At 52.2% G+C, this 26,618-nt stretch overlaps 1 protein-coding gene across 7 annotated transcripts in view; it reads left to right on the top strand.

Moving 5' to 3' along the window:
* The window catches only part of qkia (QKI, KH domain containing, RNA binding a), a 61,652-nt gene that overhangs the window by 29,123 nt on the left and 5,911 nt on the right, over positions 1–26,618 (top strand). For all 7 annotated transcript variants that reach the window (XR_014731742.1, XM_084677410.1, XM_084677401.1 and 4 more), the window contains exons 3-5: positions 2,157–2,273; positions 8,465–8,608; positions 25,718–25,805. Coding sequence is in view for 6 of the 7 variants with exons in the window: in XM_084677410.1 (XP_084533536.1) it covers positions 2,157–2,273; positions 8,465–8,608; positions 25,718–25,805 (349 nt within the window). In the remaining variant the exon portion in view is untranslated. The remainder of the gene's footprint in view (positions 1–2,156; positions 2,274–8,464; positions 8,609–25,717; positions 25,806–26,618) is intronic.

Consider the following 26,618-nt stretch of genomic DNA (forward strand, 5'->3'; position numbering starts at 1 on the left):
GCCCCAATGTCCTTGACCAGAGCTACCATCACCAGCCCCTGTGGACAAAGTGGCTCAGCGATCCATCTCTCAATGTCGTCCAATGAGAAGCTTTCACCCCATCCCCGCCAGCCAATGAGAAGTTTTCTTCAATCCTCCAGTGAGAGTTATGGTGTGCCGCTCCGAGCAGCCATTACTGTCTTACTGCTGTAATCACAAATTAGAAATGTCCCACCAACCCCTTACTTTCATTCTCCTTCACCAGCCACCCCTTCTCTCTCCTCTCTTACTCTCTGTGTTCTTTGTGAGTGTGTCGTGTGTCGTCGTCCCCCGTCCCCCCCAGCCAGTCCCCTGCTCCCGTCATGTCCAATCAGCATCAGCATATTCAAGACCAGGGAAGTTTTCCTTTCAGTGTCTGCCTCTGAGCACTCTCTCAGGAGAGGAGGAACCAGGGAGAGGGATGGGCAAACGTCATAGTGAGAGGTGGGAGGAGGGAGGGAGAGAGAGTAGATGGAAAGGGAGGAGGTGAAGGATGCCATGCTGTTTCCGTATCAGGTAGGGAGAGAAGGGAACTGGTTCATAGTATCTGACTCGTGTGTGTGTGTGTGACACTGGTATGAGTGTGTGTATCTGTGGGTGGACATCCTCGTGCCCAGAGCAGGGTCCTCAGTATTGTCCATGATGCAGACAGACAGCTCTCTGCCCGCTATCCCCCGGCTCAGACACACACACACACACACACACACACACACACACACACACACACTGTGTTACGAGTGCGATGGGACAGGTACACACACACTGCCCCCGCATACGTCTAGCGATCAGAGTCCATCCAGCAGGCGTTGCCCTCTGTCTATTTCAGGCTCAGATGTCTTTCACAGGCACACGTGTGTGTGTGTGTGTGTGTGTGTGTTTGTGCGTGTGGAAGGAAGCAAGGAAGGATAATCTGAGCAATAATAGTTTTTCCTTCCACTTGACCTCCCAAGCCTATGAGCTCATTGTTCCACATGATCAGATGTAGTCAACATGGCCTGGACCTCAGGAGCATGAGCAATACCACCCGAGTAACCAGATGGACACGAGGCTTTCGTCTGGAAAGAAGATTCATGCTACCCAATCATGTGTTTCCAACTCAACCAGGAAGCAGTTTAGCTTGATACGGTTGTAGATACAGGACATATTTGAATGTCGATCCTAGAAACCACACACTAATTGGACCGTGTTAAATGCATTGTTGAAATGCATTTCTAACACCCACCAAGACAGGCCGCTCACCATATCCTTGCCCTTTTGGTTAACAAAGTTTGGTTTACCTCTGGAGACGGACTACTCTGCTCCTCTCCTCCACCTCTTTCCCTCTCTTCTCCCTTTCTTGTTTTTATTTTGACTGGAAATTGTTGTGGTTCATTTCTACACATCTATCCTTTTATCCATGGTGGAAGCCTCGCTCCTAGTGGAGAGGATTATGCCCGTAAATACGTTCCCGGTGGTACAAAGCCTCAAAGCCACTCAGCGGAGAAAAGGGTCTTCGATAAGAGAGCCTTGTCAGGCTGAGCCCTCACCCCCCCCCCCCCCCCCTCCTCCCCCACACTCTTAATTCCTTCTAGTTCTCTTTTCCATTTCCCACAGACAGACAGACAGAGGCTGGTTATGGGGCGTTGTGTGTAAAGTCAAGACTGTGATAGCCAGGTCATGGCTGTTTCGCTTCTCTGTGAGAAGGAGGAAGTCGAGGCTTGGCTGTTGTTAACCTGCCGTGGTGTGTCGTTGTGGCAGCTAACTGCTATCACGTGTCCAGCTCTCTGGCTCCATGCGGAAAAAAACGGAAACTCCCAGACTGCCGCTCTGCTACCCGGGACCACGTCAGAACTGGCTTTAACGATCTTGTGGTTCACGCGACCGTTTACCAAAAGTCCAATCGACCGCTTTTCATTGTGGGTCTCATTCAGTAGTGTGGTCTGAAAAGTATACACTCGCTCTTCCTCTAATAAACCCTCCTCCTCCTCTTTTCCTTCTCGCTGTAAGCGCTATGTACAAAGGGACCCTGGGCCTTTTATGTATCCAAACCTTTCTTGCCTGATCTCTCTCGTGTCTCTCTTTCCTTCTCCCTGAGATGTTAGCTGTATGTACGAAGACCTTTTGTAGACACATGGTGATCATATTTCTTCTCTCCACAGTATAACTTTGTGGGAAGAATCCTGGGTCCGCGGGGCCTGACGGCCAAGCAGCTGGAGGCAGAGACGGGCTGCAAGATCATGGTGCGAGGGAAGAGCTCCATGAGGGACAGGAAGAAGGTGAGAATCTGGCTGAGCACACACACACACACACACAGTTGGTGTATAATGGCTTGAGTCTTTACCAATCACTGACCCAGCCATGCACACACACACACACACACACAGACAGACAGTTAATGCACACATACTTCACCTTCACACGTCACATACATACAGACATACATCCCACCTACTTCCCTGTACACCAGCACCGACCCAAACACACACACACGCATGCCGACACACCGAGCGAGTGTCGGCATGTGAACCCAGATTGTGAAAGGCTGACGAGTGGAAAGAAGTGTCCATGTGACAGTGACTGGTGCTGTTTCTGTGGTAGCTGGGTCTATTTCTGATTTGGCAGGGGAGTATCGGGGAGGTGGAGGGCTGGGGCAGAGGGGTTTCTGAAAGGGCACCGCCATGGAATGTTGGTTTGGGAGACACACATGCCTGCAGAGACTGAGGAGGTCACAGTGCCCTGTTGGTAGGAGTCTGTCACTGAGGACACAGCGCCCCAGTGTTAATGAGCAGATTTAGTCAACAAAACAATTCCCCAACAACAGTCCCCAACAGTGACCTATTGTGATGCTTGTGTTTGGTGCATTTTATAGCTGTCTCCACGAGGCAGCTTCACAACAACTTGACATTTCACCACTTTGCTTCTCTGACAATGACTACAACACAGGGTTATTTAGGAGACACAGATTAGCTGGGCTGCAAAGGTTCTCTCTCACCCCATCAGTCGACTTCATTTCTCAGGCAGCAGCACCATTATAAACCATTTGCATAAGTAAGGCAGTAGAAGTGTACTTTTTATTCTTCCACAAGGGACCTACCTCCACACACACACACACACACACACACACACACACACACACACACACACACACAGCCTAGAGCGCCTGCTCCTGGAACAGGCAGCATCAACGGCAGGATGCACAAGGATTCCCAGCGGAGACTCAATCCTAGAAGCTCCACTTTACTGCTCCAGGGCCACCACTTTCTACCTCTCCCTTTTCTCTCTCACTCCCTCTCTCTACCTCTTTCTGTCTTTTTCCCATATTATATCCCTCCCTTTCTCTTGCTCTCTCTCTCTCTTGGATTCTTTTCTACCTCTCTCTCTCTCTGTCCTGAATTAGACTTATTGAATGTTAAGAGGTTTGAGAAAACAGAGACGCACGCAAACACACACAGACAAGACACACACACACACACACACACACACACAGCATTACTGATGCTCACAAACACCCTCGCTCACCTAATTTGGCAGCATGGCTAGCAGCTCATTTAATTTATCTATGATTACTTTTATAATCTTAAGGCTTGATGACCAAGGCTATTTTCTGTCCCTTCATTAGTCTCTGTGCGGCTGGGAGAGTCGTATGCCCCAAACGTGGAGTGAAGAGATTAGGGCTTCTCTCCGAGAGGTGTTGTATACGGGAAAGTACAGATCATATGTTTTGAGGCTATATGAGGAGTGTGCTTATAGCCCTGTTGAACGTAGATAGTGCTGGGGACAGAGATGGAGAGGGTGGGTGGGGGTCAAACCAGGACGGGAGGCCCAGCCTCACCGGGACAGGAGGCCCAGCCTCACCGGGACGGGAGGCCCGGCCTCACCGGGACGGGGCTGTGTTTATTCAGGATCCATTAACGGCAGCGTTTTCAACCTCTCAATAATTCAGTGGGCTGCTCCCTGCTGGGACAGCACTCCTCCGCCAGCGAGGAGAGGGGGAGGGAGGGGAGAGGAGAGAGGCAGGCAGGCCAGGAGGAGGGAATTGGGTAGGGGCTGATAAGGAAGCGGGGAGGTTAGGGAGGGATGATGGAGAGGGAGAATATGGGTAAGTGGGAGGGGGAAGGTGCCTGGAGAAACAGATTGCCTACATGATGACTTCAACTAGGGGAGTTCAGGTAATCTATTCCTTATATGGGGGTGTTGATAGCATGAGGTGGACCCAAATCTAACGCCTCTTCTCTGTAATAAAGCACTTCGTAGTGAGTGGGTATCAATACAGCTAATACTGGTTAAGTGTCTACCACAGTCCAGTGTGACTAGTGTTGGCCTTGGTGTGTGTGTGTGTAGGTGTGTGTGTGTGTGGCGATGAGAGGACTGGAGAGTCAGAGGGGAGGTAATAACATGTCCCCCAGACAGACACGCCCCTGCTCTGATCAAACGCCAGCCACACGCCACATCACACACTCCAGGGACAGACCTGTGTGTTGACGCCGGACTGATGATGCACATGTCCACACACACACATATGTACACACATATGTACACACACACACGTTCACGCGCTCTCTCTACCACCCTACCGTTCTCTCAGAGGGATGGATCAGGTGTTCACGTTGTCACAGTAACTTCACCTAGTCTGTGTGAGTTTCTAAGGGAACTACTTTCTAACCAGCTCAAAGCTGGAGAGGAAGGGAAGTTTAGGACTTAATTTGAGTCGAGGCAGCGACTCAAATCACATGACTGTGCCCAGCTAGTTTCTCCCTGGCACAGCCAGGATCTAACCCCTCGCCCTCTGCCAGCTCCCAGCTGCTCTCCCACTGTTTCACTCATCCTCAGAATTGGCAATCCAAAGGATGACGTTTATTTGGCGTTTGCCAGTGAGGCTTGCAACTGTGCTTGTTGTGTTGTCGAGGTGATGGTTCCTTTCAGGGGGGGTGTTGTCTGAGTTGAAGCTGTATAGGAATGCTGTCAGGGTGGTGTTGAAGATGGCTGGTCTTTCTCAGGGTGATGTTGTGGAGGGCTGGTTTGTCTCACAGTGGTGTTGTGGAGGGCTGGTTCTAAGAGGGATGTCCTGCTGATGCTACTTAAGGCTTTATGAAGTGTTTACGAAGGCCTATTAGTCTGAGATCAGCAGAGGAATCTCCTGATGTTTTTACTAGGGCTTTCCACTAATTCTCCCTCTCTCTTACACACACACACACACACACACACACACACACACTCTCATTCACACACAAAAGCACAAGTGGAAACTCGGGAGCATGGCAGGAGCAGAGCGCCTCTGTCTGATCTTTAGCGAGGTCAAAACGTTTAACGTCCTCCCTGTCAGGTATTGAAGAAAGGCCTGTAAACTTTAACTTGAGCTCTTTTGTTCCATGCATTCATACAGTAGCGTGGGTTGCCATGGCAGCCTCAGTGACCTCATCCTAATACTGTTCTTGTTTCCGTCATTGATCATTTTTCCACCGTGTGGTGTTAAAGGGACAGTGCGCTCAAAAGATTGCATTAGGCAGTTTCGTTGGGCTTTTAGGTAAACGCGGTACACTCCAGAGACACCACCCGTTCCTTTAACCCATAACGTCACCTAACAAGATGGAGCCGCCAAAGAGCCCGCGGCAGTTTGAACGAACAATTCTTTTTTTTCTTTTTCAGGCGCTGCCTGCAACAGGCCCTGGGAGTGAGGCATCTGCATCCTATGGCAGGAATGTCGAGCCTTTCCAAGCTTTTAGACGGTGCCTGTATTCTCGTCCTGCCCTGCCCTCTCGGTCCCTTTAGGCCCCGTTGCATTTTAGACCGGAGTGCACCACCTTCAACTGAGGTGGCATGCTGGGGGGTGGGTGGGGTGGCTGGGGGGTTGGGGGGGGGTGGTGGAAAGAAGGACAGCTGTCTACAACAGCGCTCACTGTCCAACAGGCGTTCCACCAGCATGTTGATCTAAACTATATTTATAGCTGCTGGCTAGATTCTATCAAGACCGCAGCTGACCACATGAGCTCCTGGTGAGAGGATGGAACTTTCCTTCTCCAAAACGACCCGGGGAGGGAAGAGGAGCAGGGAGGGAGGGAGGTCAGATGGAGGCGACATATGGTTGTCTATTTCTGTAGCTGTTTTTATGTGGTGTGTTTCCTGTTAACAGCCTAACCTTGCCGTATGGGTTTAGTGAGCTCACACTGGGGGCCGGGCTGGGCCTGCGGTGCTCAGCCTCAGAGGCTCCACCATCCCCATGACGTGGTTGTCGTGTCAGGCCCCTCCCCCCCCTCTCCTGGAACCTCGTCCCACCGTCAGCCTCGTCTCGGAGGTCCGTAAACAGGATTCCCGCTCTGCTCCAAGGCCCTGCCAGAGTGCCATGCAGTACCAGCGCCGCACGCACGAGCATGCACGCACGCACACTCCTGTTTGTCATGCTGTCACTTTCCCTCAGAGGACAGCCTGTGACCTTGTTCACAGCCTGACAGCCTGCTTGCTGCTAGTGAGAGAGTAGTTGGAGAGGTGGACAAGTGCTCCCCCCCCTCTCTTTTATCTCTGTCTCTCTCTCTCTTTTTTATGTGTGTCTCTCTCTCAGAGCATGCCTTCTGGGCTACCACTGTTCTCTATTCCCTCTGTCACTCTCTGTCTATCTGTCTCATCCCCAGTTTCTCTGACAGTGGCCCCCCTGTTAGCCTGTGCTTGTTCTGGGCGGTGCTGAGAGTAAGGCTCGCTCCCGAAGAAAGTTGAACACGAGAGGAATACTTAAGTCTGCGTGGCACGGCACTGTCATGGCAACCACTCTCGGCAGAGAGTAGCTGCTGGTGGGCAGGGTGGCACTAGTGTGTGTGTGTGTGTGTGTGTGTGCGTGTGTTGGCGTGCCAGCCAGGTGAGGTGCTTGGTGTATTAGTGAGCGTGTCAGGTGCCCCCCCCCCGCAGAGCCCTCACAAGGCTCGGCTTTGTAATCAGACACCTCAATTAGCGGGCTGCTTCACAGACGAGCAGAGGGGCCGGCGGGTGGAGAAACTGATGATGCAGGATACCTCGCTAGCCAGTTCATCAGCCAGCCAACCCGCTAATCGGTCACTTTAACCAGCCGTCCAGCTGTAACCAGGGCTACTTAAGTGTAAGAGATACACGGCGAGTGCGGTAGACACATCTACCAAGGTCTGCAAGTGTATTGGTGTCCACTGATCTTATAGAGCTAAAGTCTTTTTTTTTGTTTTATGAAATTAGTGTTCAAATAGACACTCGATGCCCTTACAGAACAATGTTTGGTTGCCAAAATATGTTTTGTCAGGGCGTGTTCCTTAATGTGCAGTAGAACTGAGAGTTTGGGACATCCCTGACTGGTTCTGCCGAGCTGAGAAGGTGTGTTTGAGGTGCGTTCGTAGACCCCACATCCCACCAGTCCCCTCACACAGGCGATCTGTCTGCGCAAGAATGGTAACAGAGCTGTCATGGTGACCAGGCCATTCTGTTAGGAGCTCTGTGTGGGGCGGGCTCACAGGAAGCTGCCAACAGAATAGCCTGGAATTGAGTGCCTGGCATTTGCTCCAACATATATTCCCCTTCCCTTTCTCTCCTGAGGCTTGATGTGTGAATTTTTTGCTGGGTCTGGAAACGCTAAATGCCCCCCTCCTCCCAGCTGGGTCTGTCGGAACATTGAAGCCCATTGTATGTCCATAGAAAATGGAGCTGCATTTAACGCTGCTGAAAGGCCGAGTGTTCAGAGCTAGGAGGAGCAATCGTTTTGCCTGTGAATAAAACCCATCCTAGCTCTATGCTTCTACCTTCACAATGTAGCACTTGAGAGTGCACGGTCTATCTGCTTCCACAGGGCCAAACGACTCCCTCACAGTCCCTTTTGTTAGCTGTGCATATTGTCCTGTCACACACGCACGCACACACACTGGAGTGTAGGTATGAGAGGTCGACCGGACAGGAAGCGAGCAGCTCTTTGATGGATCCATCTTGTCATGTGGTGTTAATTGCTAAAGGGATGGGTGTCGCCTCTGAAGCACTCGTCTATTAAGAGGGTGTCCTTTTAAAGTTGGAGCTAAATTGCCTACTAAAGAACCGACCTGTCACCCGTTCACTCGCATTCTCTTCAAAGGCTTGTGGTGTGTAGGTGGTGTGTATGTGGGGGTATGTGGTTGTGTGTGTGGCACGCTTCTCATCTTGAATACTGCAGTTATGTCATCACATCCCTTACTCGCCACTTTCATAATACTACACACACACATACACACACACTTCTGTTTAATTCAACAGGACAGGAGAAAACAACATACACTTGGACTGGCAAAGCAGCAAAAATAATGTAGTTTTACAGAGAATGAACTCATAACCCTTCTCTCTCTCTGTCTCTCTGCCTCTGTCTCTCTCTGTCTCTCTGTCTCTCTCTGTCTCTCTGTCTCTCTGTCTCTCTCTCTCTCTCTCTCTCTCTCTCTGTCTCTCTCTCTCTCTCTCTCTCTCTCTCTCTCTCTCTCTTCCTCCCTCCCTGCAGGAGGAGCAGAACAGAGGCAAGCCCAACTGGGAGCACCTAAACGAGGACCTGCATGTCCTGATCACAGTGGAGGACACCCAGGCCCGGGCCGAGGTCAAGATGAGGAGAGCCGTGGAGGAGGTCAAGAAGCTCCTGGTACCTGCTGTGAGTACCTGGAGCCCCTGCTGTCTGTCTCTCTGTGTGTGTGTGTGTGTGCGCTCAGCTGTTCTGCTGTCATAGCCTTCAGTCTTGTATGTCTGACTGGGGCCCTATCCTGCATCAGCTCCAGTAGTGGTGGATCATAGGCCCATATGTCTCCTGCGTGACATCTAATAAGACATTATTATCAGGCTCAGCTTCCTCCAAGGTCGGGGAAACGGCGTTGGGGTATTTGGCTGCAGCGAGTACCCCAGTCTGGTCCCCAGCCCTGTGCCCTTGTGTCCGTCCTGTGTGAGTCCGTGCTCTGCCCCTCCCCTCTCTGCCCAGCAGCAGCAGCACACCGTCTGCTCCTCTTTTCCTCCCCTGCCCTCTTCCTGTTCCCCCTGCTCTGACGGAGCCACACGGCCGGTGGGGGGGGGGGGGATCACGCCGCCTATACCCGGTTTCACGCGGTGAACAGAATGTACGGACAGCTGCACCCCCAGTCCTCTCCGTCAGGAGAGCTGGGGGGAGGGCGGAGGAGGGGGCGGTGCTGACCAGCTGAAAGCACGCCAGGCCGCACGCCAAGCCAGGCCGCACGCTGCACGCCGCCTGGACTCAGGCTGAGTCCACGGCCGGGGTTTCCTCCACCACATCGCAGCGCTCTCAGTGTTACAGCCCTCCCCTCCGCACAGTCTCTCTGGCATGGCTTCAGTCAGACCCCGTGGCGTTTGCGCCGGCCGCCACCCCTCACCCCCCCTCCCCCTCCCGCCACTAGCCAATCCCCTCGCTTTGTTTCGGGATTAGTACAGCATTGTCTGCTCGTCTCTGTGTCTTCTGTGGTTTAGTTGCTCGTTCGCTGTATAGCTCTCGCTCTCCTTCGCCCTGCCTGCCAGAGTGTGCGTACACACACACACACACTCACACTCACAGCTCAAGTCCAATTTCCACGCTAGCATTCTACCTAGAATAAGGTAATGTACTAGCCATGCATTTTAAGTGGTATCGAAGTGTAGATAATGGAACAGAACGGATATACACACACGCAACAAGTATCAGGCACGCACACGCACACACACACACACACACACACACGCACGAGTGGAAGAAGCCGTCTCTGTCCATGACAGTGGTGTGCTGAGGGTGACGCAGTGTGAGTCACTGAGGGTGGGCGGGTGGAGAGATGAAGACAGGCACACACACACATGCGCACTCCCCCCCCCCCCCCCCACCCCCATCACACACACACACTCGTGCACTAAGCCCACCCCCCGCCCACTCCATCAGCACAGAGCCAATGAAAAATCTGTCAGTCTGAGTGTCGCCTCTAATAGCTTCCCACTTCTCCCCAAGAAGAGGTCTCAGGTTCCTCCTTTGTTAGGAGCTGTGAAGGGGGCAGAGTGACTCAGCGACACGTCAGCTGACCTCACCAGACCTGCTTAACTGCCGTCACTCCTTCAACTCCAGTCTTGAATCCCCTTTCATGTTTAACCTCCCCCATCCTGGTGGAGAAAATGGTGGGACTGGTTTCTGGAAGGAAAGGATTCGGTGTGTCGCCGAATGAATCCTGACGATTCAGATGATGACGCAGAAGTCATTTCCTCGTGACACACCTTGCCAACCTTTTGGATTCCATGAATACATCATTGCCTTTGTACCCGTGGCATTGAAACCCAGTCCAGCCGCTTTACTGTCCACTGTACTCAGCTACACTCAAGTCCTCTCACTTTGTATCCAGAAGATAGGATTTCTTTCTTTTTCCGGTTCTGTTGCTGTAGCTGTCTCTCTGTCTCTTTCTCTCTCTGCCCCCCCCCCCCCCCCCCCCTTTCCTTCTGTCCCAGAATAAAGTCTCGTGGGGTTTTATCTACCCGTGAGCCTCCGGGGTATTCTCTGTGTAGTCTTTGTCACCCAGGGTGGGTGCGGGCGGGCAGTAATGCCCTTTATCATGCTAAACTAAATTGGATTAAACTATAGCGGCGCCAATCTGAGCCCGGCTAGCAGCCTCTAATGAAGGGCATCTTCTCTACATTTGGCAGCGTGAAATCGCTTTTATTGAATCGCACAGGAACTAAAATGGGGTCTTTTTTTTTTTCTTTGCATGTTACTTCCTCTTATTGCTCTTTCAAGGAACACAAGTGTTCAAGTGAGATGGAGGGAGAAAGAGGGTGTGGGGGTGGGGGTTTGCCCTGTTAGGCCGTGTAGAAGCTGGTCTCATTGCTGGTCTGCTTATAGAGGCCCATTCCAGCTCCCATCATTGACAGCTCTGAAACAGGAAGAGAAACACCCCTCCGTAGGTGGGAAGTGTCGGAGCGTGTTCTGATTGGCTCGCGGCGGTCGTCTTGCTGCCCCTCTCCTCCCCACCCACACCCCAAACCCAGGTTTGATTGACGGCTGGCTGCGTGCTGATGAGAGACGTGGCAGAGGTTCAGACCTCGCTGCCACAGATCCCGCCTCCCGTGAACTCTTCAACTCACCGGGAGCAGGGCAACCAGCGGAGATGAGAGGGAGGGGGGGAGGAAGGAATCAGGACAGGGGGGAGAGGGCTTGATTGAGCTGCTCTTTCATGTGTGGATTTATCCCACTGATCCGACCCCACTCCACCTCCTCCCCCCACTCCACCCCCCTCCCCCGACTGCCTCACATCTCCGGGCTGCAGTTGCCACGGCGCTGCTTCCGTCGTTTTCCCGGGGTAACTAAGCCCTCTAACACCACCTCAAGCAGTGCCCCACTGCCCTCTGGGTAACCCCTACCAGGCACCCTCCAGCAGTCTGGCGGTTGAGGGTGCTCTGGGCCGATTGGCTGCTGCTGCTTCCTCTTCCTGTCCCAGGGTGGCAGGAGAGGTGTGAGGCTGCTTGCTGCTCTGCTAGCTGGCAGCGTCCTTCACAGGCATTTCTACTGAGTAAATAAAGGTCCGTTAATCTATACATATGTGATCAGCCAGAGATTCAGTTTGTCTTGTCGCCGAGGAGAATGTTGATTTGCATCAAACTCAAATGGAATTGGCAGAGCCCTCGTTCCTATCTAATCCAATCTAACGGACTTGCACTCAATATTCATTCTGATGCTAATGTATTTCTGTGGAGTTTATTGGTTGGTATAAGTAAGCAGTGTGTGGACACTGAGACCTGCGGCAGCCAGCCAGCCACTCCCTCTCACCTCCTCAGCCGGGTGAGATCTGTCCTCAACTGAGCTGGTCTGCTCAGGGATCGTTGCTCCTTCCTTATTCTGTCTCTGTTAAGATGGGTGACGTTGAGTCATGTGATGGTCCTCCTTGATGTGTCCTTCAAGAAGAGCGGCGGACGGCCTGTGCACGCACACACACACACACACAGCCGTGACGATCAATTAATATCTTCATGTACCCCATCGCTCTGGCCATCTGCCTCCTGCTTTCACACACACACACACACACACACACACTTGTAGTATGGACCTATTCTCTAACAAATGGTCGTCCGTCATGACTCAAGGAGAATTACACTTGCTTTTAGACAATCCAATCTCAGTGAGCTATTTAGACATAACATCCCTCCTGGGTGTGTTGCAGTCCATGTTGATCACTCTGAAAACAGGCTGTGTTGGAATGCTGTTTGTGTGTGTGTGTGTTGGCCAAGCAGAGTGTCAGTGTTCTGGCTCGCTCTGTCTCAAGATGCTGCTGGGCATTAGGAGATTGTGTGGGTAAGCTGCGGTAAAGGCCAAACCGGTGTCACAGATTACTGTTGTGGCACTGACAGTGACAACACACACACACACATACACACCAGTCTGCTAATCGCCCCAGTAACGATGGTCGAGGGAGAAGCATCTAAATGGCTGTTTGCTAATTGATTCCAGGAGCTGATGTTCAGAATGTTCAGAAACATCCAAGGCATGCATGCACACACACACACGTTCTGTCTCACACACACTCTCACTCACTCAGAGAGAAGGCAGTCCTAGGATTCCTTCCAGCACACTAATTAGCTTCTTAAATCTGTTTAAAAACCTGACAAATTGGTTTCCTCTTTAGGCAATGTTGAAGCTTGCAGCCTTATTATTTTACACCTATGAAACTCCTCCCCCCCAACAAACACATGCGCACACACACACACACACACACACACACACACAGACGCACGCATGCAAACACACAAACGTTCCCTGTGGTGTGATGGCTAGGTGACAGCTTATTTAGATCTATGTGTGATCCTCTCTGTGGGGGAAAGAGAATTGTCAGATGTAACAGGACCCATGTGTCTATGTGATTGACAGGCTGGTCTGCAGGACATTGTTATGGCTATAATGAGTGTCCATTGGCTTCCTACAGGTCATTGTGGCTGTGCTATTTTAAAAAGCTTTTGGGGAGATATGAGACTGGATATGAGACTGTTCAGAGAGACCCAGGCCTGGATAGCCAACCCCCCATCTAGCGCGTCTCCCTGTTAACCAGCTCTCATACAACTGGGCTTGGCTTAACGGTCAGAACGTTTGACTGCAACTCAAGAGGTTGCATGTTCAAATTCCACCCTGTACCTCACATTAGATAAGTCAAATGTAATGAATACTTTTACTTTATAGCACTGCCAACACAAAAGCAGCCTGGACTGATGACGGCTGACCCCCGCCCCCCCCCTCCACATGGCGGCCCCCTCACTCAGGATCACAGGCTTTTGGAAGCCGCTACTCCTGGTGCTTTCTTACCTCCGTGTTGCTGATGTCGGTCTTTGAGCTGGAAGAGGCGGCAATCTGGAATCAAGCAATTTAGCTCTTCATTTGCTTTTGTTGTTTTATGTGTCTGTTAGTGAGTTAGTTCTATTTGTTGTGGATTGCCCTGGGGCCGTGATACCAACCCACCAGGGGTGAGGTTCTGTACTGTAAGTTCTTACTGCTGGGTCAGACCGTGTGTGTGTGGGCGGGTAGGAGAGTTTGGTTGTAATATTTTGTTTCAACTTTGGCAACGCTGGAGGACCTCCCGGTTGAAAAGCAGGTGTTTGGACCTCTGGAAAGCTTGAAAGGCCGGGAAGGAGGAGGAGGGGGAGGGGTGAAAAACGAAGGAGAGAAAGGAAAGCAATGTTGTGCGCCCCCGCAAACCTGCAGGCGATGCCCTCTCTCTCTCCCTGGGTGGAGAGTCCTTGCCGGGAAGAAAGGGACTGTATTAGCAGCTTGAACACCAAGCCTCCGGCACGCTCCTCCATCTGCAGCACGACAGGGATCCCGTATTCGCTCTCCTTTCCGTTTGTCCGACTCGCTCTCCCACTCTCTCTGATTTCCTAGTGTTCTCAGTTAGAATAACAGGGGAGGAGGACAGGCAGGGGAGAAGGAGAGGAGAGTAGGACACAGAGGAGGAGAGGAGAGAAGGAGAAGATAGACAGATGGACCATAATGCTCGCCAGGCTCTGAGATCCACGGGGCGCAGCGCCCGCGCACGCCACTTCTCACATCGGCAGAATGGCAGCTCCCAATCAGCCAGGCAGCGCAAACCAGTTGGTCAAGCTGCCAGGGGAGCAGCCTGGCTAGACAGGCTGTTTGGATCAGACGGGCAGATATGTGGACCTGACAAGGAGGAAATCTGAAAGTCGGAAAACACACCCGTGCCCACACACAGTCTTGCGATGTTGTTGTCTCTGTCTCTCTACTCCATCTCGCCCTCTTCTTTCTCTCTTGCACTCTTTCTCTCCACCCCCTCCCCCTCCATCAGTAGTGGATGACAAATGAGTAGAAAACACCATCTGGCTGGATCTGTCCATGTGTGCCTCTCCAATTAATGATGTTTACTCTCCTTACATTGAGTTAGCTCTGATGCAGTTTCTCTTGTTTTTATTTAGTCTTTACGTCAAATCTCCTTCCATGCATGCAATTAAGTCCTCTAGGGCATGGGCTAATGGTCTCCCAGGTAGGACTATGTTTGTAGAACTTCCCGTCTGATTTAGGCTTGTTTTGAGTTTGTTGTTCTAACTACACCGAGGCGTACTTTTACACCTGGTTAATATGGGGTTTGTAGTCCAACGTTTCTCACATGGTGGGTTTGTAGTGCTTGAGTTGTGCTTCCTGTGCAGAAAGTGTATTGCTTGTGACGGGTAGAATCTCAGTGGCAAGACTGCATTTCCCAGCGGCCTTGCGGTGTGTGGGCTATCTGGACCACGGGTCAAAAGTACCAGTCCACAGATGTGTCTGGTCCCTGCTTTAGAAGCCAGCTGTCACTCCCACTCAGGATCAAACCAGCGCCTTGGGCGCATGAGAAAAGCATCATGGGAAAGCAGAGCGTCCTGTGCCCCAGGCGTGTAACCCCCCCCCCCCCACCCCGCAAAGAACACACACACAGTATAACGCACAAAGAGACTAACATGCACAGTGCTGGCTGATGTCACAAAATTTACTTCACTTGAAAAACGGTGGTATTTTTTCCCCATTGTGTGTGTTTTTGCGCATGCATCGTCAGACATTGGTGTGTGTTTGTGTGCAAGAGATGGCTTCGAAGAAATGACAAAAACATCCAGTGTCTGGGGACGCAGAGAAGCTCAAACAAGCTTAGAGCACTTTTATACAGAGTACATTTTCAAATCCACCTGGCATAGTCCCTCCCCAGCCTAGCGCCTATTATGGTAATCAGACTAATTAAGTGTTTGGATTGGATCATATTAACCTCTTGACTCCTCCCCTTGGGAGGGCATAGCAGGCAGAAACTAGTTAAACCTGCTCAGCTGCACGCCTGAAAATCCCCCCCCCCCTCCCCAGTCTGTCTCATTCCTTTGTGGAGGAATCTTAATCATGTTTCTAATTGGTTGTCCTGACTCTGGTGAACTCTTGTGACCTCTCCTGTTAGAGGTCAGGGCTGTAGTGATGTTGTTTCTGCCCAGCTCTACCAGGCTTACTTTAAGCCTGTCGGAGTTTAGCGGCTGTCAGTCTGCTCTTCTTTGGCCAGACCTGGGGAGGGATGACCTTTGACCTCTACTGTTTCTCCTCCCTCATCCCTCAACACATGTGTGTTCCCACCCCCTCTAGGTCAGACTTAGGACTCACACCACGCCCCCCTGGGCACTCTGAGAGACCACTTCTGCTTCCTAACTTCTCCATTTTTCGGTCTAATCAACCCGAACTGATGAGTGCGGTTGGGATTGATTGTTTCCGATGTGAACCAGAGCAAACCAGCGGCGCTTTACCGACCTACCTGCCAATACCGGTGTCAGCTGGTCAGATAGTTGTGCGGTTGCCGTGTGACGGTCAGTTAGCCAGCAATGGAGACCATCCCTGGACCCCAGCTCTCCCTGAGGACTGGCTGATCTCTCTCTCCCACCTCTCCCCCCCCCCCCCCACCCCCCCCCCCCCCTATTTCTACTCTCTCTCTTTATACCCCTTCTCTATGTTGTGCTCCTTCTCTCCTACTCTCTCTTGACACCTCTGTTTTGCTCCCCCCCCCTCTGTCTTTCCCCTCCTCTCCTTCCCTCTCTACCTCTTCCCCCCTCCCTTCTCTCTCTCCAGCGGCTGCCCAGTCTTTCTCCTCCCTGCCTGTCCTGATTACACTGAGATCTGGCTTCCCAACTTCTAGAAGCTTCCCACAACAACACAAAACAAACACACAAACAAACGGCAAAGGAAGCTCTGTCTCCGGCCTCGATGCTAATCCAGGGCCTGGCAGGGACTTCAAAAGCCGCGGTGCTGGCTGGTTGGATGGACGTGGGTTCAAGGCCCAGCCCGTTCTGGCATCCCTTCACTCCGGCCCGCTGAGAATGGAAATGCACTACCAGATTGGCAAAGGCTTCTGGGAAGTCATTTCTACCTGGGATTGGACTTCCAGACGCTCTGATTGGCTGGTTGTCAGAAAGGGAAAGGTAGAGAGAGACCTGGTGTGAATAATCTTCCTGCTTCATATGGAGAGAAAGCGAGAGAGGGAGTTAGAGGGGTGTTTTACTCTGCAGAAATAATCATGGGACCGCCGTCGCTACATTTCCTCTGAAACCCAAGTGCAGGGACTGAGTGCAAGCATATGTTGTGTGCTGCTTTTCATTCCCTCTCTTTTCTCCCTCAAAAAACCTCCTTTTCTCGTCTTAATTAGGATTCTCTCTCTCTGAATCCAGATCATAAAGACTGGGAGAAATATGTATTCCCTCGCTGCAGACGTTTATCATGTTCACTGGGGTGCCAGGAGAACGCTTTTACAACGTTGATGCATAATTTATAACGACAGCCGTCTCTTTGTCTGTTTGTTTGCTGTACTCTGGTTTAATGGCACTTATCTTGGCGGGCGAACACAGCCTCCTTCGTTCATGTCACCACCCCTCCCCTTCCCCTTTTCTTCCTTCTGCATATCTCTTCATCTTTCTCTCTTGTTTCTGGTGGTCTGTAAAGTCTGCCTCTGCTGTGTGCGTTCAGTCTTCAGACTGCGTGTGTTGTGGCCTGCAGGAATTGTTCTTTCAGCCTCACTGCTGCCCCGGACCACACTGTTTAACGACTGGGGTTTGAGCAACACCACTAGGGTCTCCATATTCAATAGTGAGCCGTGGACTTCTTCAGAAATCCACTGATGTAGACTTGGAAAGATATATTTTTCTGCGATCTTATACAGACACACAGGAACATAAATAACACAGCTCTTTATAGAAGTAGACTATACATATGTGTTTGAGTGTGTGTTGGTGTAAAAAAGAAACATAATTCTAGTCTGCACCAGTGAGTGGGAAATGCTAGTGAAGTTTCCCTCGTCCTAAAATTCCACCAGCAGTGCCTGAGCCTGACATTTGGTAGGGTGATGTCATAGGGCCTGTTATTGGCTGCTGGCTCCCTCCCCACTGACTCTGCCCTGGCTGGCACCATCTGCTCTTCCACCCTAATCCTCCCTCCCAGGGATGGACAGGTGGCCCTGACCCAGAGAGGAGGCACTTCCTGTGGGCTAGAGCCCTGGCACGGCCTGCCTGTCTTCACCTGGTCGTGTTCTCTCACTCCCTAATCCCCCTGGCCAACCTCTGAGCAGCAAGCAGGGCCTGTGGAGGTGCTTCTGGAGCCCGCAGGGAGAGTTGTGAAACTCCCCCCCCGTCCCCACACCTCCCTCACCCAACCAGAAGTATTTATGGGATGTAGCTGTAACCTTATCTCCAGGGTCTAAATGCTGTATGAGCCTGTCTGCAGCGAGCCTTGTTGACTGTGTTTGGCTCTACGTCCTGCTCTTCATCAGACTGGTGTCTTCAGCAGGCACAAAAAGCATGGAAAAAGATAGACCCTCCCTCTCTCCGTCTCCACATCATCAGGAGGCTGGTCACGAACCCAGAGAGGGACGGAGGGAGGGAGAAAAGAGAGGAATAGGGCGGCGGGGGGGGGGGGGGGGGGTAAAAATGCAACGTCGGGGAAAGATTCATATCACCGTAATAACGTCTCTGTGTGGTATCTTTCATGTGAGCGTCGGCCCGCTCTCTCCCCTCGCCTGCTCGCCAACCTGTCGAGGCGCCCGCACAGAGAAGCGAGGGAGGAACAGAGAGGACGGACACACAGAGGAGGCGGGCGCGGAGCGTACGGGCCTCGACAGAGGGGAGGATCCTGCAGGCTGGCAGGCCCATTGTGCTTGATACAGTGGGAAAAAAAGTCACCTCTCCCGACTTTGAAAACTTGCTGTAGCAGGGTTCTCCCTAGCCGTCCCCTGCTCACTGTGTCTGCTAATCACTTTAACTGTTCCCGTATGAAGTCCTCTCTGTCGCTCTCTCTCGCTCACACACACGGACGGACACACTCTCATGAGCACACTCTCTGCTCCCTTCCACACCCCTTCTAATCCACCTGCAACAGCCCTTCTCCTAAACAGATTTTACATCCTGCCCAATGTGTGTGTGTGTGTGTGTCCGTCCGTGTAAGCGTGTGTGTGTTGGAGGGGGGGCTGTATGCGGCAGGGCAGGAGGGGCGCCGGGGGGGAGAGAGAGGCAGAGAGAGCGTCTCTGTTAATCTGCTGTGGTCCTCCAGAGTAGAGCCCAGGCCCTGCTGTCTGCTGGCCAATCTCCTGCTCTTTGAAGCTCTCCCTAATCCCTTTACATGGAGAGGAGGAAGAGGAGCTGTGGTAGGGGGGGGGGGGGGGGTGCTGGGTACTGGGTAGGCCTACCTCTCCCCCTCAGGCAGGCCATACACACACACACACACTATCACACACACACACTATCACACACACATTATCCTTCCCCAGAGTTCTGGCCCAGCCTGAGGCCTGCCGGGTCCAGTTCAGACAGCTGGGGACTGCCCTGGGACCCCTCGACAGCACGCGCACACACTCTCACACACACTTGCTCACTCACTTCTTTCATCTCGGCCTCTGTCAGTCCCAGTGTTGAAGCAGTGGAATGGGAGTGTGTGGAGCTCAGCTCTCAGGGGCCTGCCAGCCCACACTCCCTCACCATCCAGCTGCCACAGTGGGCCTGCTGCTGCGATGCCTTGGGTCCTCCAGCACGCTTTCCAGGCCCAGCCCACCCTCAGCTCACTTTCACTCTTTTTATATTGTAAATTACGGCAACTTTATATTTTATGTTATATATATATATATATTTTATTTAAATTCTAAATCCACTAAGTATTGCTAGTTTAGACCTCATATTTCAATACCTCACTGTCCACCCCTCACTGTCCACCCCTCACTGTCCACCCCTCACTGTCCACCCCTCACTGTCCAGCCCTCACTGTCCCCCCCTCACTGTTCCCCCCTCACTGTCCAGCCCTCACTGTCCAGCCCTCACTGTCCAGCCCTCACTGTCCAGCCCTCACTGTCCAGCCCTCACTGTCCACCCCACACTGTCCAGCCCTCACTGTCCAGCCCTCACTGTCCAGCCCTCACTGTCCAGCCCTCACTGTCCACCCCACACTGTCCACCCCTCACTGTCCCCCCCTCACTGTCCCCCCCGTCACTGTCCCCCCCGTCACTGTTCCCCCCTCACTGTCCCCCCCTCACTGTCCCCCCCTCACTGTCCCCCCCGTCACTGTTCCCCCCTCACTGTCCAGCCCTCACTGTCCAGCCCTCACTGTCCAGCCCTCACTGTCCACCCCACACTGTCCAGCCCTCACTGTCCAGCCCTCACTGTCCACCCCTCACTGTCCAGCCCTCACTGTCCACCCCCCACTGTCCAGCCCTCACTGTCCCCCCCTCACTGTCCAGCCCTCACTGTCCACCCCTCCCCCCCTCACTGTCCAGCCCTCACTGTCCAGCCCTCACTGTCCAGCCCTCACTGTCCCCCCCTCACTGTCCACCCCTCACTGTCCAGCCCTCACTGTCCAGCCCTCACTGTCCAGCCCTCACTGTCCCCCCCTCACTGTCCAGCCCTCACTGTCCAGCCCTCACTGTCCACCCCTCACTGTCCAGCCCTCACTGTCCAGCCCTCCCTCAGCACTGCCAGTCCCTTCACCCTGGCTCTCTCTCTACTGTCTCTCAGCTCAAGCTTTCACCAGTTGTGTCCTCAACACTTTGTTGAACACATTTTTTATTCTGTGTGTATCCTACGTTTTTGCTTCTGAACAGTCCCCTCTCCCCCAGGTAGCCTACACACATACTCTCACTTACCAATGCCAGCGAAGGGGCCACCCCTAGCCTACTGTGCCTGCCAGGGCTGTGGTGACGGCACAGCCCCCCTGGTCAAGGGAGCTGGCTGGCAGCTGACTGGAGAGAGCTCCGATGATCTTCAGTCAGGATCTGGGCATCGCATGCTAATCCGTCTGTATTTAAACCATCCCAAATCATCCCTGGCCAAATCCCCTCAAGATCTACCCCTCTCGATTGGATGGCATTAAGGGATCACTGGCACGGAACAACATATCGTCTGGTAGAGGGAGTGGGGGAGAGGAGAGAGCTGGAGAGAGAGGGAGGGGGAATAGTGAGTGCCTGATGTAGACCGGGAGAGGACCGGGGTGGATTAAGTGTGGGAGCACAGAGAGAGGGGGGGAGGGGGGGTCGAAGAGCTGGGATCTCTGTTGGACAGCTGTCTCTCGTAGGTTAACAGCATGTTTCGCCAGTAGAGAACATGGATCACTTTAATGTTCTCCATGTTTTCCTGGCCTCATATTGTCTTTCCCTCCACGCCCCTGCTGTTTGCTTGCAACATCATCTGTTTGTCAAAGCTGGAGCAGGGAAATACACACTCGTAACATTTTTCACCACATCTGTATATCTTCCCTGGTTTATTTATCCAATGCTTAATCCCCTTCCTAATGCTGTCATGTTGTGTAATGCTATAACTCAGGCTGGTGGTGACTGGGTGGTTTCCCTCTGCTGGTGGGAGGGGGCTTGTCTCTTGGTGGGAGGGTGCTGGTCTCTCTCACGGTGGGAGGGTGCTAGACAGTGCTGCTCTCTCTCTGCCTCGTGAAGGGAGGACCCAGAGACGTCTAGAGCAGAGTGTCTGGCTGTGTGTGGGTGATGTTGACGGGCCGTCCGCAGGGCCGTGAGCATATCCGGCCCGGCCCAATGAGAGCCTCTAAAAAGCCCTGGCCCTGTGCAGCCAGGGCCTGCCACCCTGCCTCACCGCACCACCGCTGCCATCTAATACCTCCACATCCACCCAGTCTCACCACTATCTACACCCAGCAGGACCGCGCAGTGTATCCTCTGCTTCCTGTGTCTCGTGAAGGGAGGAAGTGAGGCCCCTGATTGGCCTGTCAGTTGGAGGAGGAGGAGCACAGTCACCCAGTTGGACTAATCTGACTATGTAAATGAGCAGCTGAGGGTGATGGGGGTGGGGGGGCGGGGGGGGAGGTTTAGGGTGGTGAGAAGCTGCTAGCGCTAGCTCACGCCAACTGACAGGAAAGAGAGAGGGTAATAGATGAAATAAAGAGGCTTTGTTGGAGTACTGGGAAGGGTTAGACACTGTCAGAAGAGAGAGGGAGTTGCAGGAGATTGCGTCGACTGGGGGAGAAATAAATCATTGGGTGGAGGTTTTACAGGGGGAGATGTTCAAAGAAAGAAAAAGTGTAGCGTGATTTGACGGGAGAACAAACAGCATTTGCTCTCTACTTTCTCCCACAATGATTTGGTCCTTGCTTAGATTGAAAGTAGTTTTTTTGAGAGATTTCTCTTGTTGTCTTGTAGGGCGGTGATTTATTCCTGCTCCTTCTGTCTGGTGAAAATTGAGCGTTTGCACAGGGCTTCTTTTTAGGGTTCGGCAGGAACGGTTTTAAACTGCCCGATTCCACTCTCTTCCTCCTGTCTCGCTCTCTTTTTCTTTCACTGCTTCTCTCTCTCTCTCTTGCTCTATCCATCCCTCTCTCTCTCTCTTGCTCTATCCATCCCTCTCTCTGTCTCACTGCCTCTTGCTCTCTGGAGTCTGGTGAGTTCTTGATAAGTTGTCTTGGCAACATGGAGAGAGTAATCATTTTTCTCCAGATGTTAGGTTTTGGGAGGATCCCAAAAAGAGGGGAGGGGGGAGGGGGGAAAAGAGAAAAACCAGCTGCCACACACAGTCCCACCCCTGAGTTACTTAATGTGGAGTCATCCATCCCTCCTCCAGCTCCTCATAACCTCCCTCACCATCCTTTTTTCATTCCTCAGTCGCACGCATGTGTTGGTCCTCCTCCCTCCAGACAAGGCAGGGTTCTGTTTACTCTGGTGGTAATGGGAGCAACAGGGTGGAACCTGACCCTGACCCAGCCTCCTCTCTGCCTCACCCAGCCTCTCTGAACCTCACCCAGCCTGCCCTAGTTGTTAAGCCGTCGTTCCTTCCCTCCTCTTCCTCTTTGTTATGATTGGCAGACGGGCTCATGAAGAGAAGCGGGGAACAGACCAGTGCATCAAAGCCCAAAGGAGTTTTCTTTTCCTATTTCCCTTTTTCCCCCCTCTTTCTTTAACTCACTGCCTTGCTCTCTCTTCCCTTCACCCCCACTTAACAGACCTTCTCATCTCCCTCCCTCTCTCTGTTTTTCTCTGTTTTTCTCGTTTCTCTCTCTCTCTGTCTCTCTCTCTTTCTCTCTCTGTCTCTCTCTCTCTCTCTCTCTCTCTCTCTCTCGCTCTCTCCCCCCCCCTCTCTCTCTGCTGTGCATCACAAACACAGGGCCCTCTGCCAGACATGAGCAAACGCTCCGGCAGCGGCAGACATGAGCAAACGATCCCACCGCAGCCCAGGCGCCTGCTCTGTTTGTCTAGGGGCGAGGAGGTGCTGCTGGAGAGGGGGGCTGGTGTGAGACTGGGGGAGGGGGGTGGGAGGGGGTGGTGGCTCCAATAACATGCTCCCACATGTGTTGCTCAGCGTGTCCTCCGCACGCATCAGCAGCAGACCACCCCGCCCTGGGTGTGTCGGTATGAGCTCCTTCTGCTGGAGGGTTAGCAGTGAGGCGGACGGAAAGCTGGAAACCGTGGGAGGGTCATTGTGTATGCATCTCTCTGTCTCCATGTCTGACAGGCGGAGTGTGTGTGTGTGACGAGCCTGGTGACCTCATCTGTCAGGTTGACAAGAGGATGATGCTGCTTTCGCTGTATTTCTATCTCTCTCACACACGCGCGCGCGCACACACACCGCCTAACCCCTCCTCCTCCTGATAGCTTTTCCCGCTCTGCTGATTTCACAAATAGGCCTCATTGATTGAATGGGATTCCTGTGGATAGAGCAGCGTTATTGAGTGGCTTCCACGGATGTACAGGGGAATGTGTATGCAGTGTGTCTGGAAAGGGGAAACTTCCCATCCCAGTCTTGTAATCATGTACACATCCCTCCCAGGGATTCCAGTGTTCATTTCTCATTCCAGCAGAGGTCTTTCCCCCCTCTGCAACACACACACACACACACACCATCATCACCAGACCTCAGTGTGGCAGTGACAGCTTCCCGTGTGTATGCAATGAGGACTTGAACCTATTCTGAGGACTACTTGTATTGTTACAACTGTTTAATATGTGAAAAAACGATGTGCCCCAACGTTCCACGCACACCCCCCCCAAACACACTTTTCCCCTGGCAGTGTCCCCGATGCTGCCCTCTATTTTGCTGTCCTGTGCAGGGGGTGGATAGATGGTGACACACCCATCCCTGGAGCCTCTTTAACCCCCCCACCCTGCACATCCATCATTCACACACACACACACACACACACACACACACACACACAGGCCCTGGTGCCCTGTTCCTCACTATAGCCCAGCATGCATTACTCCTGCTGAGCCATTGCCAGCTAGGTGGCTGTACTCTTTCTTTATACACACACACACAAGGACACACACACACACACACACACACAAGGACACCAGAGGCAGTTCTACAGTAAGGGGCAGGGGGGTGGAGAAGAGAACCCTCATCACCCAGACAAACTCAGACACTCTTATCCCTGAAGGGGGTCATTTTCACTCATCTCTCTTTAGTTTCTCTCTTTCTCCCTCCCTCCCTCCCTTTCGCATTCTCTCTTTTACTCTTCTGTCACCTCTTTCACCCTCTTTCTTTCCCTTCCTCTCTTTCTCATCCTGAATTTCTCTCACTCGTCTCCATGTCTTTTTCTCACTCCCTTTGGCTCTCTCATCCACTTTCTCCTGAGTGAAGACTTGCGAGTGTGCAGGTTCTCCATGTCACGGTGCAGGTGTTGCTGAGCAGGTGCAAGCAGCCAGTGGTTATTCAGTCTCATGGTCCTGCCTTGGGCCATCCACTCCGCCAGCATGGCTGCACAGCACTGTGTGTGTTTACCTGGACAGACACTACTGTGTGTGTGTGTGTGGGGGGGGGGGGTCAGGGTCAGGTAGACTTCCATTTTGTAAATGCCGCCCTAAACTTTCAAGTATTTGATGTGTGTTTTCAATCCAGGCCAGTTAGCGACTGACAGGGGTTGTCTATTGCCTGGGGCTGGTTCTGTACTCCACCTCTTTCACAGCTAACCTCACCAAAAGACCAGTGTTGAAGCAACGCAGAGTTCATTGAAAAAGAGAGAGTGTGGGAGGGATGGAGGGGGGTAGGGAATGAGGGCCAGACAGAGGGAGAGGGAAGGAGATGTGTTTTAGTTTTTCATAACCGAAACTACAGCTGAACCTCTCCTTGACTGCCTATTCTTTTCCCTCTCCTCTTGTCCTCCTCTTCCCCTCTTCTTTTCTGGTTTGTCTAACAACAGTCTGGAGCCGTTCCAAACAGACTGACACACTTTGGGGCGGCGGTAGATAAAAAAGAGGGGGAGAGAGAGAGAGAGAAGGAGGGTGTACAAGGCAGCTGTTTGCTTCCAAGGAGCAGTTACAACAGCTTCTCTGGTAGGTTCTCTCCTGGAGAGGGGCGGTGTTGGACGGTGGTGAGGGTCAGGGATTGATTTAATTAGAGATTGTGTAAACGAGAGGGTGAGAGTGAAGGTAGACGAGGGACGGGGGTGGGGGGTGCATTCTGAGAGAATAACAGTCATCTGAAGGTGCTCGCTCTACCATAGCAGACTCAGTTGGCTAGCGATGGGGAAGATAGACCGGATCTAGCAGGTGTGTGCGCTCTACCTCCTGGTGCAGTCTGGGATTTGAACCATCTCTTCCTCGGCCTCGCCTCTGCACACAACACAATAATCCATCTGTCAGAACAACTCACCAAGCTGCTCGTCACAATGGAAGTTGTCGCTGCAAACCAGAACACAAAATGTGTGTGTATTGCGTGTTCCCATCATCTACTTCTCATTCTCTCTGTGGAATCGTTCTGTCTGGAACTGTGCTTTTGCGTGTAGGTGTTAGTTTGGGAGAGGAGGAGGAGGGGTGCTAACTTAATTGCGTTCTGTGAATAATTTCACCTCCCTAATTTGACGATAATGAGAGTGCTGCTTACGTATTTTATTTATCCAAACAATTGACAGGACCGACATTAGCCGGGGCTATTATTGCACATAAGATCATACACAAGGGAACAGGGGAAAACATGACTAATTATGATCTTAAAGGGCTGAAGTGGCTCCCGTGATGCAGCCTGGAGCTGAAGTCCCCGTCAGCGTTCCAGCAGCAGCCTGACAGGCCGCAGGGTGACAACGGCTAATCTAGTTGTCTTGCTCTTCGCCACCACACACACACGCACACACACACACACACACACACACTGACATCCTTATCCAGAATGAAAGCAGCCGTCAGGGCCTGACCATAAGACTGTCCCTCATGTCTCACCCTCCAGAAGGAAAAAAAACATAAATGGTATTGATTGATTGTGAAAGACGTCTTTACGTGTGTGTGTGAACTGTTAGCTGATGTTTCTTGTGTTTGTGTGTTTCCAGGCGGAGGGTGAAGACAACCTGAAGAAGATGCAGCTGATGGAACTGGCCATCCTGAACGGGACATACAGAGACACCAACATCAAGACACGTAAGCACACACTCACACACACACACACACACACACTCACACCCACAGGTTCACTTTAATGACAATCCCAGAGCTAATTATTTAACAGTCATCTCCTTAACTTCATAACGATTACAACAGTTAAAATGTCACGAATGAACACGCACAAGATCTTCATCATAGTGTACTAATGTTGACATATTTATTAACACACGTGCAACAGATACACACTCTCCCATAGACAACTATACTACTTCATCTCTCTCTTCATCATTCAACATAAACACTGTCTACCTCCACAACCAGCTGTATCCATAGAACAGAAGCCCTCCCCTTCCCCCCCTCTCCCAGAGCCCCCGTCCCCCTTACGCCATCACACACTGCTGCAAACTCCCGGTGGCTTCTGACTCCTTCAGCTCCCTGCAGGATCACACTCGCTCATCACTGCATGTCCCAGCTTAGTTCACGCATCACTCACATCCACCGTGTTGTTGTCCAATCATCTCTTGTCCTTCCTGTCCGAGGGCCCGCCCATCGTCCAGTCATGTGCGTGTGATCTGGGATTGCATCAGCCCATGACACTTGTTCACATGTTTGGAATGTTCTAAATGTTATCTTCATCAGAATGACTTGGGTTTTGGTCATGAAAGCACTGTTGCCTTTTCTGCCTGATTAGTTCCGGACGTATTTCCCCAGTCGTAACCTGGGTAACCCGAACAGCAACAGCTGATTTGGTTTTCTAATGCCCGGACCTCAGTCTAGCAGCCCTGGCCCTGCTGAGGCATTAGTAATAATATGAATTAGCTAGACAGCCAACCATGACACGGGAGCTTA

This window comes from Hypomesus nipponensis, chromosome 3 (genome assembly GCF_054491055.1).
Source record: "Hypomesus nipponensis isolate SF chromosome 3, ASM5449105v1, whole genome shotgun sequence".
NCBI classification, from domain to species: Eukaryota; Metazoa; Chordata; class Actinopteri; order Osmeriformes; family Osmeridae; genus Hypomesus; species Hypomesus nipponensis.